The sequence below is a fragment of the Callospermophilus lateralis genome, chromosome 18 (genome assembly GCF_048772815.1).
Source record: "Callospermophilus lateralis isolate mCalLat2 chromosome 18, mCalLat2.hap1, whole genome shotgun sequence".
In the NCBI taxonomy this organism is placed as follows: Eukaryota; Metazoa; Chordata; class Mammalia; order Rodentia; family Sciuridae; genus Callospermophilus; species Callospermophilus lateralis.
The window spans coordinates 39,590,848-39,607,614 of NC_135322.1; the positions used below are offsets into that span (position 1 = coordinate 39,590,848).

At 44.0% G+C, this 16,767-nt stretch overlaps 1 protein-coding gene across 2 annotated transcripts in view; it reads right to left on the reverse strand.

The window, feature by feature from the left end:
* Positions 1-467: 467 nt before the first annotated feature.
* Positions 468-16,767, reverse strand: part of LOC143383904 (liver carboxylesterase 1-like) — a 32,170-nt gene continuing 15,870 nt past the window's right edge. For both annotated transcript variants that reach the window (XM_076838913.2, XM_076838912.2), the window contains exons 8-14: positions 15,986-16,024; positions 12,746-12,886; positions 10,932-11,012; positions 10,534-10,681; positions 2,083-2,214; positions 1,085-1,157; positions 468-840 (exon numbers count right to left, since the gene is read on the reverse strand). In XM_076838913.2, the coding sequence (XP_076695028.2) occupies positions 657-840; positions 1,085-1,157; positions 2,083-2,214; positions 10,534-10,681; positions 10,932-11,012; positions 12,746-12,886; positions 15,986-16,024 (798 nt within the window). In that variant the 3' untranslated portion in view covers positions 468-656. The remainder of the gene's footprint in view (positions 841-1,084; positions 1,158-2,082; positions 2,215-10,533; positions 10,682-10,931; positions 11,013-12,745; positions 12,887-15,985; positions 16,025-16,767) is intronic.

The window sequence follows — 16,767 nt, forward strand, 5'->3', positions numbered from 1 at the left end:
TATTTGTTTATGTAATGTTAACAGCCTCCTGACTTTCCTCTTGATTTGTTTTGTTTTGGGGGGTTGATGCTGGGGATTGAAACTTTCCTTTTGAGTATCTGTGTGGTATATCTTTTCTCTTTCACCTTCAACCTGCCTGTGTCCTTACATTTACATGTATTTCCACCAAAGTTTGTTTTGGAATTTAAGACTATCCATCCCCCAAGAAAGTGTGAGTTTTGTCACATGCAGTGGTAGTCTCTGTGGGCTGGGGCAGGCCTCTCCAGCTGATCCAACATGGCTTCAGAGAGTAAGGAAAGGACGCTGGCTCCAGGGTTACGTGGTTAGGGTTAAGGATGTGATGGACTATATGAAGCCTAGATCTATCATCCACCAAGCTGCCGAGGCAGCTTCCTGTACAGCACCTCTCTCCTTGTACTTCTCTCTGAGAGGAAGGACTCACCTCCAGTCCAAGACACAGACATTGCTTTGGCCTCCAAAAGAACATTTATTCTCCAAATCAAAGCCACAGGTACAAACACCCCTGCTCCCTGGCCTCTGCCCACTTCTACTGCACATTCTCCAGCCACCGCCACCAAAGCTGCCTCTTTGGACGACTTTGATGGAATGCACTGTCTTGGTGGCTCCAGTCTCTGGAGACTGGCTCAGCCTCCCATTCACAGCTCCACATGTTCTCTCTTGGGAGGTCTCCTCGAGGCCTCCTTGGCCTTGAGTTCAGTCCAGAAAGCCACTTCCTTGTCTTTCAGCCCTGTGGCTACTTGAGTGTTGGCGCCAATCTGCAGATACTCTTCCTTTTGGTTGTACTCTGGCCAGTGGGGCAGACCCTTCCCATTGGGGTTCCTGGGAACAGAATCAAATACAAATTTCCCAAAGCTGCTATTGGCCACCACATTTCTCTGAGATTTACAAGAATCCCTGGCTTATGGCTTCCAAAAGACACAAACACATCCATTTCTGGGGCAGGCTGTAGGTTCATTGTCAGAGTGCTGCAGTGACAGGATCTGGGATTGGATCACTTTCCATGAAGGATGCCCCACCGCACCCAACCCCACAAACCCCACTCCCTCTTTGCCACCAGCCTCACCCATGGCGAGCAAAGTTGGCCCAGAATTTCATTGCCATCCTGCTGAGGTTGATCTCCTCTTCTGAGGCACCCTCTATGGGGAAGAAGGAAAAAAAATCCTTTGCTACTCAAAGTGTGCTAGCAGCAGCAGCAGCACCTGGGATCTTGTAGTAAATGCAGACTCTTGGTGCTGACTCCCAGCCTACTGAGTGAGAAGACCCTGTCACTTGGTGTGCACTTTCAGCTTGAGAATGACCCGGTGCAGGACTCAGCAATATGCTGAGTTGCCTCTGTCTTCCCTGCCCATCTGCCTACCCCTTCCCATTCAAGGTTGCAAAGCTACACCCTGGAGTTTCCTCTATCTTGAAGGATTGTTGGTTCTTGGCTTTTTCTCTTTTTTCTCTCAATCTCTTACACAGTTCTGAAAAATATCAGAATTTCCAAGGTCCTAAGAAATCACCCAACTGGGAAATGTCCAGAGGCACTGATATGTCATAAACAGTCATGAGAAGTCTCAAAAGTCATGTGCAACTGGTGAGAGTTGATTTATTAAAGAAAATTTGTGAAAGGTGTTATTTAAACATGATATTGTGCAATATATTATAGATAAAAATATATGGGTTTTAGACATATCGATAGATGAATACACAGGACACTGGATTTCAGGTGGGCAACAATTCTAACCTCATCCTCACATTTTAATCTACTCTTCTGAGTAGAAATCAAGAAAGACTGTTTTTGCCATTGAGTAGGGTCCTGAAGGTAACATACAACCTCCCTTATTGCAGCTACAGGCCTGGATTCTGAATGTGACTATGGCTCAGGGCACATGAATACACATCCTCTTTCATGCATGTTAGAGCAGGAGAAAGGCTGGGAAACACCCCATGTCACTCAGCCCTGATATAGTGAGTCAGGAAACGAAGATCAGAAGAGGAGGAAAACCATCTCCAGTTCCACCAAACCAAAAGGGGAACCTCCTCCTAACTCCAAGCTCATCGCCAGCAAAAAGCCCTTACCTTTTAAAAATGGAGCCCCAAATACTGAGAAGAGCTCATCCCCATGGTCTCCTATCACCGTCTTGGGTCTCTTGTCTGATGCGAAGCTCGGGCGATACTGAAACTCATACATGTAGGTGGGGGCTCCAGCATCTGAGAAGACACAGATTTGGGCACAGTTCACATCACCAGACACACAGCTGGATGATCTCAAGGTCTCTGTCTGGGCAGGAAACCCCTGGGTGTCAGCCTGGGACAGGGACAGAGTTTCTGGAAAGCTCCTCGACTTAGAGCTGTAGAACTGATAGAGGAGGAGGTGGGGTTTCATTTGTATTGAAGGACAGAATGAGTGAATACAAGGCACCCCGTAAATACACTGAATGTGTTTCATTGATAACACATTAGTGCATGTTCATTTCAAGGATATCAACACCATGATAGGTGTCTTCCATTCAGCCTAGTTTTGATCATTTCCAGGGTTATTTTCAACCATTCAGAGAAGAATTAGGCAAATCCAAGCTGCTTGTCTGAAAATGAAGGTACTTGAATACAAGTATGCATGTGGACATGGAATATTCTCTTGTCCCTTGTGCTTCGGCAAACAAGAAAATTCAGAGATTGATATTTCAGTCACCTCTCCTGTCCTGCCTCCTGCTTCAACCCATACAGTGTTAAGGCGTTAAACTGATAAGGCAATTTTAAAAATTGGAAGGGGCATAGGAGGGTCAGCCTGCCTCTCTTCACCTCTCTGTTCCTGCTCTTCCCTGCCAGGCTATCTCTGCCCCAAAGCCATCCCATCCAAGCCCCAAGAAGATGCCACTTTTCCTAGTGACTGATCATCCAACCCACCAATCCCTACTCCTTCAGGACTTATTCAAGGACCCCCGGCCTGAAAAACCTTAGCAGGAAGCATTGGTCATCATTGCTCACAGAGGGGTGACTTGAGGAGAGGGAGAATTAGGCTCCAAATCAGGCTGTTGGAAATGTTTTACAACTCCGTGCCCCCATGGATACAGAAGGAAAATTGGAAAAAAAAAATTTGCAGAAAAGAAGTATAAAAAAAAAAAGGCAAACAACATTTACAATCCCATCATTCAGACAAAACTTCTATATTTTAACACACATGCCTGATTGTGTAATATTGTATGTGCTATTTTGTAATATACCATAACCATTACTTCCTATTTTTAAATACTCATCAGCAAATGTATTTAACAATATATGCCACCACTGCAGAAGGATGAGGAATAAGTTACTTGGTCATCCCTCTCGGTCGCCACCACTGCACCCCCGGTTCATCAAGAGTGCTGCTCAGAAGAGGCCTTCTGCGACTCTGTCATCCACTCACTGAACATCTACTTCTGGGTCAGAACTTGCTGAAAGGAGGGTTTAACCTTGTCTCTCTGCCCTTCAGTCATTCTAGACAGGAACTCAGCACTTAACTAGAGACGAATGAACTTTTGTGAATGAGAGAATTTATCTTCAGCAGCATACTGAGCAAGAAGCAACTCCAAGCTTTTTCTCTGAAAACACTGGGATTTGTAAAATTCCTATCATCATAATTCAAGTCTACAAAGGAAAATTGGTTTGGGAAATTACAATTAGGACTAACAAGAGAAGCAAAGTCAATGGAACAATAGCAAGAGACCAGCCACAGATTTGAATTACAGGGTTCAGAAGGAGAGGGAAGGAGGAAGGCCCCAGAAAGCAATAGCATGTTTCAGGAAATGGCTGAAAACTTCCCAAATCTGGGACAGATGCCAAAACCTGAGTACATAAAGGATAGAGGTCTCCACTCCATTTGAACCCATCACAAAATGATCAAACAATCCAAAATCAAAGACAAAAGAATTCCGAGAGCACGAAGAGATGAGAAACACATCACACACCCAGGTGTGCCAAGAGAACATTAGCACATTTCTTAGAAGAAATTCTGCAGGTCAGAGGAGAGTAGGATGCTTGATAGGCTGATGGGAAAAAAATACCAACATAGAAATAACAAAGTTGGAATAGATGAGGGGGAAGAGCCACAGACTGAAGGAATATAAAACCTCTTCAGTGAAATAATAGAAGAAAAATTCCCAAAGCTTGGGAAAGACATGGACATCCAGAAACAGAAGGGTTTTAGAAACCCAAATAAACATGTCAGAAAAGAACTATCCACAACATATAGTTAAACTGCTGAAAGTAAAGAACAAGGAAAAAATATTAGCATTTGCAAGAGAGAAGTACCAAGTCATATTTGAAGGCAACCCCCATCAGAATAGTAGTAGATTTCTAAGCATAAAGTTTAAAAATCAGCAAAGTAGTAGGATACATAGTCAGCATGTCAAACTCAGTAACTTTTCTATATACCAATAATGAACTTGCTGAGAAAGAAATCAAGAAAATAATCCCATTAACTATTGCATAAATAATGCCTAGAATAAACCCAACCAAAGAGGTGAAAAATCTCTATAAAACACTGAAGAAAATATTGAAGACAGATAGACCTCCCATGTTCTGGATTGAGAGAATTAATATCATTTGAGCAGCCACAATATCAAAAGCAATCTATATATTCAAGCAATCTCTATCAAATTACCAAGGTCATTATTCAGAGAATAGGAAAAAATGAACCTAAAATTTCTATGAAATCACAAATAAGCCACAAACAGCCAAAGCAATTCTGAGAAAAAAGAGCAATGTTGGAGGCATCACAATGATTTCAAAATATAATACAGAGACATAATAACCAAAGATCATGGTATTGGCTTTAAAATAGTCATGTAGACCAATGGACTAGAATAGAGGACCCAGGAATAAGCTCACACATCTACAGCCATTTGATACTTGACAAAGTTTACAAAAGACAGCTTCTTCAACAAATAGTGCTGGAAAAACTGGGTATCTATATGTAAAAGATTGAAAGTAGATTCATTCTCTTATCCCCCTCCCAAAAAATCAACACAAAATGGATCAAATGCCTAAGTGTAAGACCTGAAACTTTTAAACTACTAGATGATAACAGGGAAATGCAAGATCTTGGCATAGACAATGCAAGGAAATGCAAGATCTTGGCATAGACAATGCAAGGAAATGCAAGATCTTGGCATAGACAATGAATTGCTGAGTAGAACTCCAACAGCTCAGAAAACAAAACAAAAAAACCCAAGAAATTTTAACAAGAAGTTAAAAAGCTTCTGCAGAGCAGGAAGGAAATGATCAACTGGGTAAAAAGATGACTCATAGAATGGAAGAAACTCTCTGCCAACTTTTCATCTGACACAGGACTGATATCCAGAATGTATGAATAACTTAATAAATAACAGTGAACAAGTAATCCAATCAAAAATGGGCAAATCATTTGAACAGATGCTTCTCCAAAGAAGTGAAAATGACCAAGAAGTACATGAAAAAAAAAAAAAAAAACAAGAACCAAAACAAAACAAAACAAAAACCACTCCACATCTTTGCCATCATGGAAAGGCAAATCAAACCTACATGGAAATTCTATCTCCTTCCTAGACAGACTGTGTATAACTACAACAACAGACAAACAAAAAACCCCAAATCCAATCCTGCCGAGAATTTGGAGGGAAAGGAACTCTTACCCATTATTGGTGAGAATGTAAATTAGTAGTCACTGTGGAAAACCATGTGGAGCTTCCTTAAAAAACTGAAAATAGAACATCCCATATGATCTGGTTACACCACTCCTGGGTATTTATCCACAGGAACTGAAGTCAGCATACATATTCCTGCATACCCATGTTCAGTTCAGCACTACTCACAATCCCCAAGATATGGAAACAGGCAAGATCCATCCACAGATGAATTGATGAAGAAAATGTGGTGTATGTACACACAAAGAGGTATGATTCAGTCATTGAGGAGAATGAGATCATGCCACTTAATGGAAAATGGGCCAAACTGGAGGATATCATGGTAAATTGAATAATCCAGAGACAGAATAGCAAGTATCACATATTTTCTGTCATATGTGAAAACAAAATAAACAAAAATGACCTGAAAGTAAAAGAGGGACCATTATGGAAAGGGAAGAGGAACAGGAAGAAGGAAAAGACAGGGCCGGGTAAGAGAGGGTACAGGGAAGGTGGGTATGATCCAAGCAGGATCTACACATGTATGCATGTATGGAAATGTCACCACAAAAGCTATGAATTTGAACAATTAATAGGCATTAATAATTATGATTTTAAGAAAAAGATCATTATAAAAACAACGAATGAAATTAGAAATTAAATTAGAAGAAATGGGTAAATCCCTAATCCAACACAACCAAACAAGACAGAATCAAGATGAAATAGATAACCTGAACAGATCAATAATGAGTAAGGAGACGGAATCAGGGATTTAAATGTCTTCAATTAAAGAGAAACTTAAGACCAGATGGCTTCACTGGTGAAGTATACACAACTTTAAAGAAGAACTAAATATCAGTCCTTCTCAAATCCTTCTCAAATGTCTTTAAAAATCAAAGAATGCTTCCAAATATTTTTTTATAAAGACAGCATTACCTGAAACTAAAATAAAACAAGGACATTATAAGAAAAGAAAATTGGAGACTAGAACACAGTGCCTACACAGAGAGGAACACCACTGAATTTCCCTATCCACCAACAGGTGGCTTTACCTAAACCACCTCCATCTTGGGACATTGCAGGCACCACCATAGGCTTCCCCACATGGTAATCTCCACCATGAGTCGACAGACAGGGCCAGGAGGCAGCTGCCTGTCGTAGCATCACATGCCACAGGGCAGCACCACTGAACAGGCCTCCTAAAGCCATCACACAGCCCAGCCTTCCAGCCTCATCTCTGAAAGCAGTTGCCTCCATCTTGGGACACCTCCACCGCCATTTTGGGTTACCTCCACTGCTGCCTCCACCATCTTAGCTGGGGCAGCTTCCATCTTGGAACACCAACTGCCTGGAAACCTTACATCAAGGTAACTATAGGCTTGATGCTACTGCCACCACCAACTAGAGACCTGGCCACTTCCATCTAGGAACAACAAGGACCTGGAAGACTGTCATCAAGGTCCCTGTGGGCCTGGTTGCAGCATATGTATCCCTGCTAGGTGTGCTAACGGACACCGTCCTTTGCAGAAGCAACAAGGAGTCTTGCATGGGGTCACCTCACTCTCTTTTTTCTCCTGCTAATAGCCAACTTCCTTTGATTCCCCTTTCACTCATTCTATAATATAATACCTCTAATTCTCACATCCTAAACATTACAACCCCCCTTTCTCTGTCCATCATTAGAAGCTATAAACCCTTATGTAAACCCTTACCGTCTATACGGTAGACGATAACTGAACTCATCATTTCTGTTTATAGTGACAAAACAGTGAATGTCTAAATAGAAGTTACTTGATTTATGGCTGCATATTGTTTACACTGGGTGATGTAAACATTGATCTCCCCACTAAGGTGAGGTACTGGTAACCTGCAGGGACACTGCAAGATTATAGGGTAGAAACTTCAATACCTTAGAGAAGCACTGTAAGAGAGAAATACACACAGACAACATGAAAAAACAAGGGAGGAAAGTGTCTCAAACAAACCAAGATATGACAATTACAGAATCCATTGACAGCACAGTAGATGAATGTCAGAGAAAGAGTTCATAAATGTACATAATTAAAAAGTTCTGCAAATTAAAGAATGATCTAAGTGAGCAAATATCATGCAAAAATTGATCATTCCAACAAAGAGATAAGAGAGCAAATAGGCATCCATTGATCACACCAACCAAGAGATAAGGAAGCAAATACAGGTAGCAAAAAGATCACTTCAAGAAAGTGATAGAGATTATGAAAACAAACAAACAAAACCTTGAAATGAAGGAAACAATAAACCAAATAAAAAACTCAATAGGAAGCATCACCAACAGACTAGATCACTTGGAAGACAAACCTCAGACAATGAAGACAAAATATACAATATTGAAAATAGAGTGGACCACAGAGTGAATATAGTAAGAAACCATGAACAGAACAACCAAGAGACCCTATCTCTTAAAAAAAAAAAGTTAAAAAGGGCTGGGGATACAGCTCCAGGTACCAAAAAAAAGAAAAAAAAAAGTTGCCAAGAATGTACAATGGGAGTAAAATTGTCTCTTCAATAAGTTGAAGACACTGGATACCCACATGCATAAAAATGAAACTGGACCCTTATCTCACATTGTACAAAAAATCAAGTAAAAATGAATTAAGGACATAAATGTAGGATCAGAACTCTACTAAAAGAAAACATAGAGGAAAAAATTACATAACACTGGCCTGAGCAAATGACATTTGGACTTAACTGCCAAAGTTCAGGCAACACAGTGAAATAGACAACTGAGATTATATCAGACTAACAAGCTTTGGCAAAGCAAGGGAAATGACTAACACTGTGCAGAGAGACCTGCAGGTTGGGAGAAAATATTTGCTATCCACACTGTGATAAGAAGTTATAAAACCCAAAATATAAAGAGCTCAAATAATACAGTAAAAAGAAAACCTCCCAGTTAAAAAAAATGATAAGGGATCCAAATAGGCATTTCTCAAAGTGAACGCTATGTCCATATAGAAACAGACAACACATCTGCAAATGCTCAATGTCACCACTGACTGCAAAAATGCAAATTGAAATCACAGTGAGATAGAGGCTCACACTGCTCAGAATGGCTCTTATCAAAGAATGAAAACAATAGCAAGTGCTGGCAAGAATGAAGAGAAAAGAAACACTTCTACACTGGTGGCGAGATGGTAAAATGAAAGCAGCCTCCTTGTAGAACGAAAGATTCAATTGCCATATGATCCGGCAATCCCACTATTGAATATTTACTCAAAATACTTAAAATCAGTGTGTTGAATAGTTGTCTGCACCCCCAAATTCACTGCAGAACTAGTCACAATAGTCAAGTTAAAGAATCAACCCAAGTGTCCATCAACCAAGGAATGGATAAGGAAAATGTGATATTATACATGCAATTAGCCTTAAAAAGAAGAAATCCTATAATTTGTGACAACGTGGGTAAGATTGGATAACATGAAAGGAAACATCAGACACGGAAAGACAAAAATCACATTTTATCACTCATGTGAAATCTAAAACAATTGAACTCCTAAATGCAAAGAGAAAAGGGGAAGTTATATAGGTTGGTGAAGGGAAGAGGGAAATGATGGGAAAGGGTACAAAAATGTCAGGAAAACTCTTTTTTGAGTTCTATTGTACAGTGTGACCAATGTAGTTGATAATAAAGTACTATCCATTTCAAAATTGCTAAGAGAGGAAATTTCACATCTTCTCAATATAAAAAGTGTTAAGAATTTGAGGATATGTATGTTAAGCAAGTTATGTAATTATTCTATATTGTATTCATGAATTGTAGTGCCACACCATTTACCCCATAAATTTATGCAAATATATTTTGTTGTTATAATTTTTAAAAATTCTATGAATGTTCTCTCTCTCCCCCCCGACCCCCATACTCTCTTCACCCTTCTTTTCCTTCTTACTTGCAGTTGCTCTCAGATAATTGCAACTTCAGAGAGAGAAAGAGTGAAAGTGGTCAACCCCCCCCCCCCAGACTGAGCTCACGTATCCCTAACCTCACACCCCACACAGCCTCGGGTCAATGGTGGGAGGCCCTGTGATGAAGCCCAGCCGGGCCCTCAGCTTGCTCACTCAGGCACACTCCACGATAGACAAAAGCCAGCACAGACATTGAAAATCACCACTTCCTCCCCCTGCTCTTCCTACTGTCCCCTTCTTCCGCCCTTTTGCTCCTGAACACCCTCCTGACCTGTACCTGAATCATACTGCGGCCTCACCTCTGCTAGTCAAATCCTAGCTACGAACAAGCTCTGATCTTGAAAATCTTCCAAGAACCATCCTCCCACCCTTGCCCACCCCCAACCGAAACCCCAGGGAAGGGGCTCTGTAGCAGAGGCTGTGTGTGACTCACCCATTTCTGGGCAGGCCACCCTGACTTCCTCTTCCAGAATCTATAGCTCTTTGCTCAGGTTTTTCTCCCACCATTAGAAACAACTCTGCCCATGTTTGCAGCAACTCAAAGCACCACAGAAGTAAACCGTGGAACAGCCTTCAATCAATAACAAGTGGGTATGGGTAGAAAACACCCAGATTCCTCATCCCGCAGACAGGACAATCCTGAGGAGTCTGTGTTGGGAGCTGCCCAGCCCGACTAGTGCACAGTGGACACGTGTGTGGCAGTGCATGATCAATGGCTTCCATCTCTATCCTGCCTCAGTTACTCATCTGGCGTTTGCTGGGTTCAGCTCCCACATCAACTACCTGCATTTGGATCCTCTTCTGAGTCTGCTGCTAGTGGACACTACCCATGTGGAGAATCAGACAGACCCACCCCAGGCTCTGTGCTGACCTTCAGCAGTTTCCACATCTGTCTATGCTGAAGCTGGTGGGTTGGTCCTCTTACCATCCAGCCTCTGGGACTCACCTCTGTGGCCACGGGCCACAGTCACAGATGGGATACCAAACACTACATCAGCAATCAAATCCAGGAACAGGTCTTTCTTTCTGACAGGGTCGTCTGTCCCTCCTAAATACTTCTCAGTGGCCACTGGAGTCAGTTCCTCAGAGAGGTTCTGAAATCACCAAGCAAGAGAGACCCCCATCTGGTGAGCACCGCAGCTGCCCAGCCAGTTCAGAAGGCTCCATCCATGTGAACCTCCCGCCCTGTGCAAGCCTCCTGGGGTGGGAGCAGGCAAGGGCAGAAACATGGGGTTGGAAGCCCAGGTCCTTGGCTTTCTTCTGCCATTGAATCGGTCTGCAATTTGGGGTAAGTGCCCATCCCCTTGTTTCTCAACAGAGTCCCATGATTCCCTAGAGTCTTACAACAAAGGGATAGGACTTCCACAAGAGGGCTGTGGCTGTCTGCTGGTCCAGTTTGCCTTCAGAGAGAGGGTAGCCCATCATCTGAAGAAAAAAAAAATGATTAAGCATTTGTGAATCATCAGGAATTATCAGAAAGAATCAAACAATGGACCAACCAACAAGCAATGCAGAATGAAGGCTCGTTGTTGACTTGTGATGTTCATGGGTTTTTCATGAGATTTTTTAAAAAACAATCAAACAAATGGACATATATACAGAAACTACAGAAACTCAGGGAGTAGAAAGAGAAAGTCTTAAATAACTGTACTCATCAGTCCAGGGGACACAGTGGTCATCCAGGGAGCAAGGAAAGTCAAGGGTAGTGTTGAAGCAGAGGGCTTATGACCAGGCCCAGACCATACCCCACAGACTCAGTGACCAAGGAAGACAAAGTCCAGGTCCTTGTCATCACCTCTGAAATTCTCTGAAGTGAGAACAGCAGAACTCTCGGTGTTAACAACTCTGTCAACCTCTGCGCTCAGAGACTCCACCCAACTTTAGCCTGGCTTCTAGTGGCTTAAGAGCATGACCCAGGAGGACCTGAGTTCCCCCAAAATGCCTGCCTCTGAAAGCACATGGTTTTCTCCAGCCCAAACCTGGTGACAGGCACACAGGCCCCTGAACCTTCTTAGAGCAGCTACTGTAGAAAGCTTGCCACTATGGATACTTTCTCCTTTCTTTTGGGATGTAAGTCTCCCACCTCAAACTCTTTCCTCAAGGATCTGAGAGCCATGAAAACAATGTTTTAAGAAAACGTTTGAAATGTAGACATTTAGGGAGACAACTTCTTTTGCTCATTTATTTATTTATTTTGGGGCAGTGCCAGGGATTAAGCCCGGGGCACTTTACACTAAACTACCTCCTCAGTCCTTTTTATTTTTTATTTTGAAGCAGAGTCTCACTAAGTTGCTGAGGCTGGCCTTGAACTCGGGATCCTCATGAATTGCTGAGGTTCTATGCATGTGCCATCGTGCCTGGGTGAGGGAGATAACGCTTGATCTCCTTGCCAGCCCTGGTGGGAGGATAAAGACCTAACTTCAGTTAACACCTCTGCTTTGTCTCATGAAGAGAAGGCTGCTTCTCCTGCAGGTGAGCAAGGATCAAGAACTGCATGGTCAGCCACACCTCCTCGAGCAATTCCCAGCCTTGAGATGTCTCCAGCCTTTGCCTTCAGGGATCTGAGTTCAGGTCATGCTTGATCTTTTTGCTATTGTGATCCTATTACTGATTAAACCTGTCCTATTTGACTAGGTCCAGCTTTGGTTCTTGCTGTGGGTCGGTAATAGCCTGTTGATATATGTAAGTCTGTTTCAGCTCAAGGAGAAGCAACTCCTTCTGAGTCTTTCTATGAGGAGACTCAGGCTGACTGTGGGCATTGTTGGGCCCCATGGGTCCATGTCCCAGATGAAAGCTATTGCACTCCAGGTCTAACTCTCCTGAACCCCACAGCTTCCTCCCCTTCCTAGAATGGCTTTCCATATGCACCAATATTATCTCTACAGCACCTCCTTGCCTGATCACTTTAGGATTCTTTAATGGAAAAACAATCAATAATTGTTTGAGGAGAGGGGTTCCCTGGGCTGCGCCACCCAGCAGACAGTATTACCATCCTGCAAAATGTTTCCAAGAAAACGTCAACCGGGGCTAATGGGCATAAGTGCCCTGGGTGGGTCAGAGAGGGGAAGGGGATGGAGAAGCCAATGGGAGCCGAGAGGGAGGGAAGCCCGTGAGCCTGTGTGTGGGTGCATCTGTCTCAGAGGCCTGCATGCCCTCACCATCGGAATGATCCAGCCAAACTCTTGCTTGTTGATTCCCACCATGTAGGGGACAGTGTTGAAATTCTTTTCAGCCAAAATCTCTTCAGGTGTCTTGGGCAGCAACACTCCGTCAACCACAGTGGGGAGGAAAGGATAGCTCTAGGGGAGACAGGCACAATGTGTGTTATTATTCTGTCTAGGTAACGCCTGCGTTTTTCTGCCTATGTGGGTGCTCGGCCAGCACTTAGACCCTCATGGCTATGAGCAGTGACCACAGAATCTCAGGGTTCGAACAACCAAAGTCTGTGAGACACAAAAAGAATTTAACAGGGGAGATTTGGTGATAGATGCTGGTTTTATACATGCATAAATTTGATTCTGGTTCATAGTAGTTATATCTGTAAAATTCAGTGAAGGCTCAATTAGTGAATGTGGAACAATTCCAGGCAGGGACTGTCTCAGAGTGAAGTTCTTAGGAGTCTCTGATCACAAAATTTTCATCACCCTTGTCTTATGTGTAGGTTTCTATTTTAAAGACCTTTATGTAATAGAGATTTTTTTTGCAAAACACCAAATCTATATTTATATCCACATATAATTTCTTACAAGGAATTGGTTATACTATTTATTTATAATAAACACCAGCCAAGGAATGCTTAATGTTCTCTAGACCCTGCATAATTTAACTGCAAATTTCTCTAGCTTCTGTCTCAAAACTCTGCTATCCACTGTGCTTTTTCAAAATTCAATATCTCATGAATGCACAAATACGGCTGCTTTACCATTTTTTCCACAGCCGCATCATATACTATCAATGTCATATTAGCATTTTTTTAGTTTTTTAGTTGTTGATGGACCTTTATTTTTTATTTATTCATTTCTATGCGGTGCTAAAAATCAAACCCAGTGCCTCACACATGCTACGCAAGCGCTCTATCACTGAGCTACAACCCCAGCCCCATATTAGCACTTTTGACAGTGGCCTCACCTACACAGAAGCACATCTCCACTCCCTCTCTGGATGGACTGACTGTTGACTCATTACCACTGAACTCACAGCCAAGAGCACTATCTATCACATGCATCTTCTCCCCAAGGCATAGCCCAGGCTCCTAGGCTTAAGAACTCTAGTCAGCATTTCTCCACTATGCTTGAGAGTCATTATAAATAGAGAAATAACCAACAAAAGCAAATATTACAAAAGATGTGGCAACACATAGGTCACAAAAGGGACATTTGTCAGAAAGAGAGATGATGCAAGGAGAGTATTTCCTTGTTTGACCTTGGAGGGGAACAAGGGCATCACGGGACTCAAACTTCTCACTGCGGTGTGCGTATATATGTTGCAAATGGCCAGGATTAGGCCACTGGTGTTGATTTGCTGGTTACAAATACATTTTAGCAAGTAAATGAATTCACAAACACAGAATTCATGACTAATGAAGACCAACTGCATACTTCTATTTATCGTTAAACATGAGCTGTCTTCGCAAATGCTGAGCTTTAAGGAGGTTTTGACCTCAGCATTCAAGGTACTACATTGAGACTTGATTCCCAGTTTGTGGGAAATAAAAGGTAAAAGCTAATCCTCCTTCAATAGCTGACTGCAGAGAGCAGGATCTGGGTGCAACTACTGCTGCCTTAGGAAGGCTGAGGGATTCCAGAAGGTTGTCCCAGGAAGCCAGTGAGTGGAGCAGCTCATCTGAAGGAGGATTCCTGCAGGTCACATGGACCAGGCTGCCATCTGCATGGGTTCTGGGAGCCAACACTCTTGACCAGTGAAGAAAAGGATGGGGATTTCAAACAGCAGGAAGGGCATGACCAAAGGATCCTAAGTGTCACCTGCAGGGCTAATTCCAGGAGGCTCAAAGACATGTGGTTGTGCCGTGAAACAAGTTTTCTTGTGCACAATATCTGGCACTTCCCTGGCACTCAGGTGTGTTTGGAAGAACCAGCTCAAGGGGAGTGGGTGGAGTTGTTTTGTAAGCAAGGTCAGGCTGCTAAGAAAGCGGGTGACGTCTTCTCACTTGGGTCTGGAGGGCAAATCAGCTGAGACCATGGGACGTGGAAGTGGGAAGGGAAAGAAGAGACAGAACAGGAGAGAAATCCAGAAGACAGACAGAAGGGCAGCATCTGGGAGGGGGCGAGTAGAATCAGCATCACTAGGACAATAGGAATTGTCCCTGTGCACCCAGTGGGTCCTAGCGCTGCCCTGTGGGGGCCGTGTGCACTGACTGCCAGGCCTGGTTCAGAGAACTCAGGGGCCTCCTTCCTCCGCTCCTCTCCTCACACCGCACTATCCATTTGCAAGTCCTGTTGCTGTTCCAGACTCCAACACTTCTCGCCACCCCACTGCCCTGGCTCTGGCCTAAGCCACCTGGATACCTTGCCTGGGTAGTTGTAGCATATTGGCCTCCCAGCTGGTCTCCCTGTGCCTGTCCTGGTCCTTCTGTAATTAAAAAGACCTTTGTAAAATCTAAGATCACTGCTCTGTTCGAGCCCTCTGAGCCCCTCCCAACTCCTGCCAATCAAGTCCTTCCAGGAACCATCCCATCCCCACCTCCAAACCTCCTTAGCCTCGATCCTGCTCCCTCCACCCACGGCCTCCCCTCCACACAAGGGCCTCTTAGGCCTCTGCAATTGCTGTCCCCTCTGCCAGGAACACTCCTCCTCCAGTTTTCCTGACAGCTGGCTTTCTTCCCTCATGCAGAGCTTGACTCCAAGGTCACTGCTCGTCAAGCCATCTTCTGAACCTGACCTATTTACTCTCAAACTCCTGACCTTTCTGCCCCCATTTTCTGACTTATTTTTTAACCCTAATTTTGACCACCATCAACACATCCCTCCCTGCACAGCTGATCAAACCCGCGGCCTCCCAGGAGATCCGTCCTCCTTGGTGAGGCCGCCTCTGCCCTATCCTGTTATCTCTGCCTCCTGAGAGTGGAAGGGTAGTGCTGACTCCTCCCACAGGGCCATTTGGGAAGCAGGAGATGTAAACACGAAGGGGAAAGCTTGGCTCAGGGGACACAGACGAGCTGACTGGGAGCACTGAACTGGGAGTCAGGGGAGTGGGTTTCAGTCCTGCCTCTGGTCCACCTGGCTGTGACATCCTGGCAAGTGACCTCCCCTCTCTGGGCTTCAGCCATGCACACACAAGGAGGGACAGTTCCACAAAGGAGAATTCTTCCATTCATCATGAATTGGAGCTTAAAGACCTTAAGACTCACAACCTGTAATCAAGAAGCCGAAAGTCCTTACCTCTCTGGGGTCTCCAAAGAAATCAAGGCTAAAAAAATTCTGTGAAGAAAAAAGTAGAGAATATGGGTGAGACGTCTCCCTGACATAAAAGTTGATCCTTTGAGTGGTGCTCCACAGGTATCGGGTTCTACCACCTGGTGCCTCCTTGGCTGGACCCAGAGGAAGTGGACATGGCACAGACTGTACCTGGCATGAGCACAAGGAAGAGTTGTGGGGTGGGGGAGGGGCAGGCAGCCAGGGAAGGAGAGACCTGGGAACCAGAGTCAGGGTCCCTGGGGCTCTGGGGCGGACCTCTGCTGTCAGTGCCGTCCTCCTCTCCATCCTTTCCCCTACTTGTTCTTACTGGCAGCAAAACCCCAATTTTCCTCTAGGGGAGACATATAAACAAGATGGCAGCAGCAGCAGAGATGGGTCAGCCTCAGCCGGAGATGGGGCTGGAGGTGCAGTGGACCACCAGGAGGGGGGCACTCTCCTCCTCTCACACGCCACCCCCATTTTGCACTTCTCTAGCTTCTCTTCATGAGTTCAGGTCTCTATATGTGACCTGGGGTGCTCCATGTCCTTGGACATACAGAGGTCAAGGACAGTACAGGCCAGTGTCAGCCTGACAGAATTTGTACCAAAACTACTCCCAAAATTGTTTAGATAGTTTCTAAGAAGATAGGACATAAGACCTGAGTACTTATGATCTTTAATCTCCCCAGGGGACAAATCCACTTCAGAGAGAAGCCAACTAAGAAGAGTGTCAAGCTGAGGGACAGAGACAGGCCGCTTCTCAACAC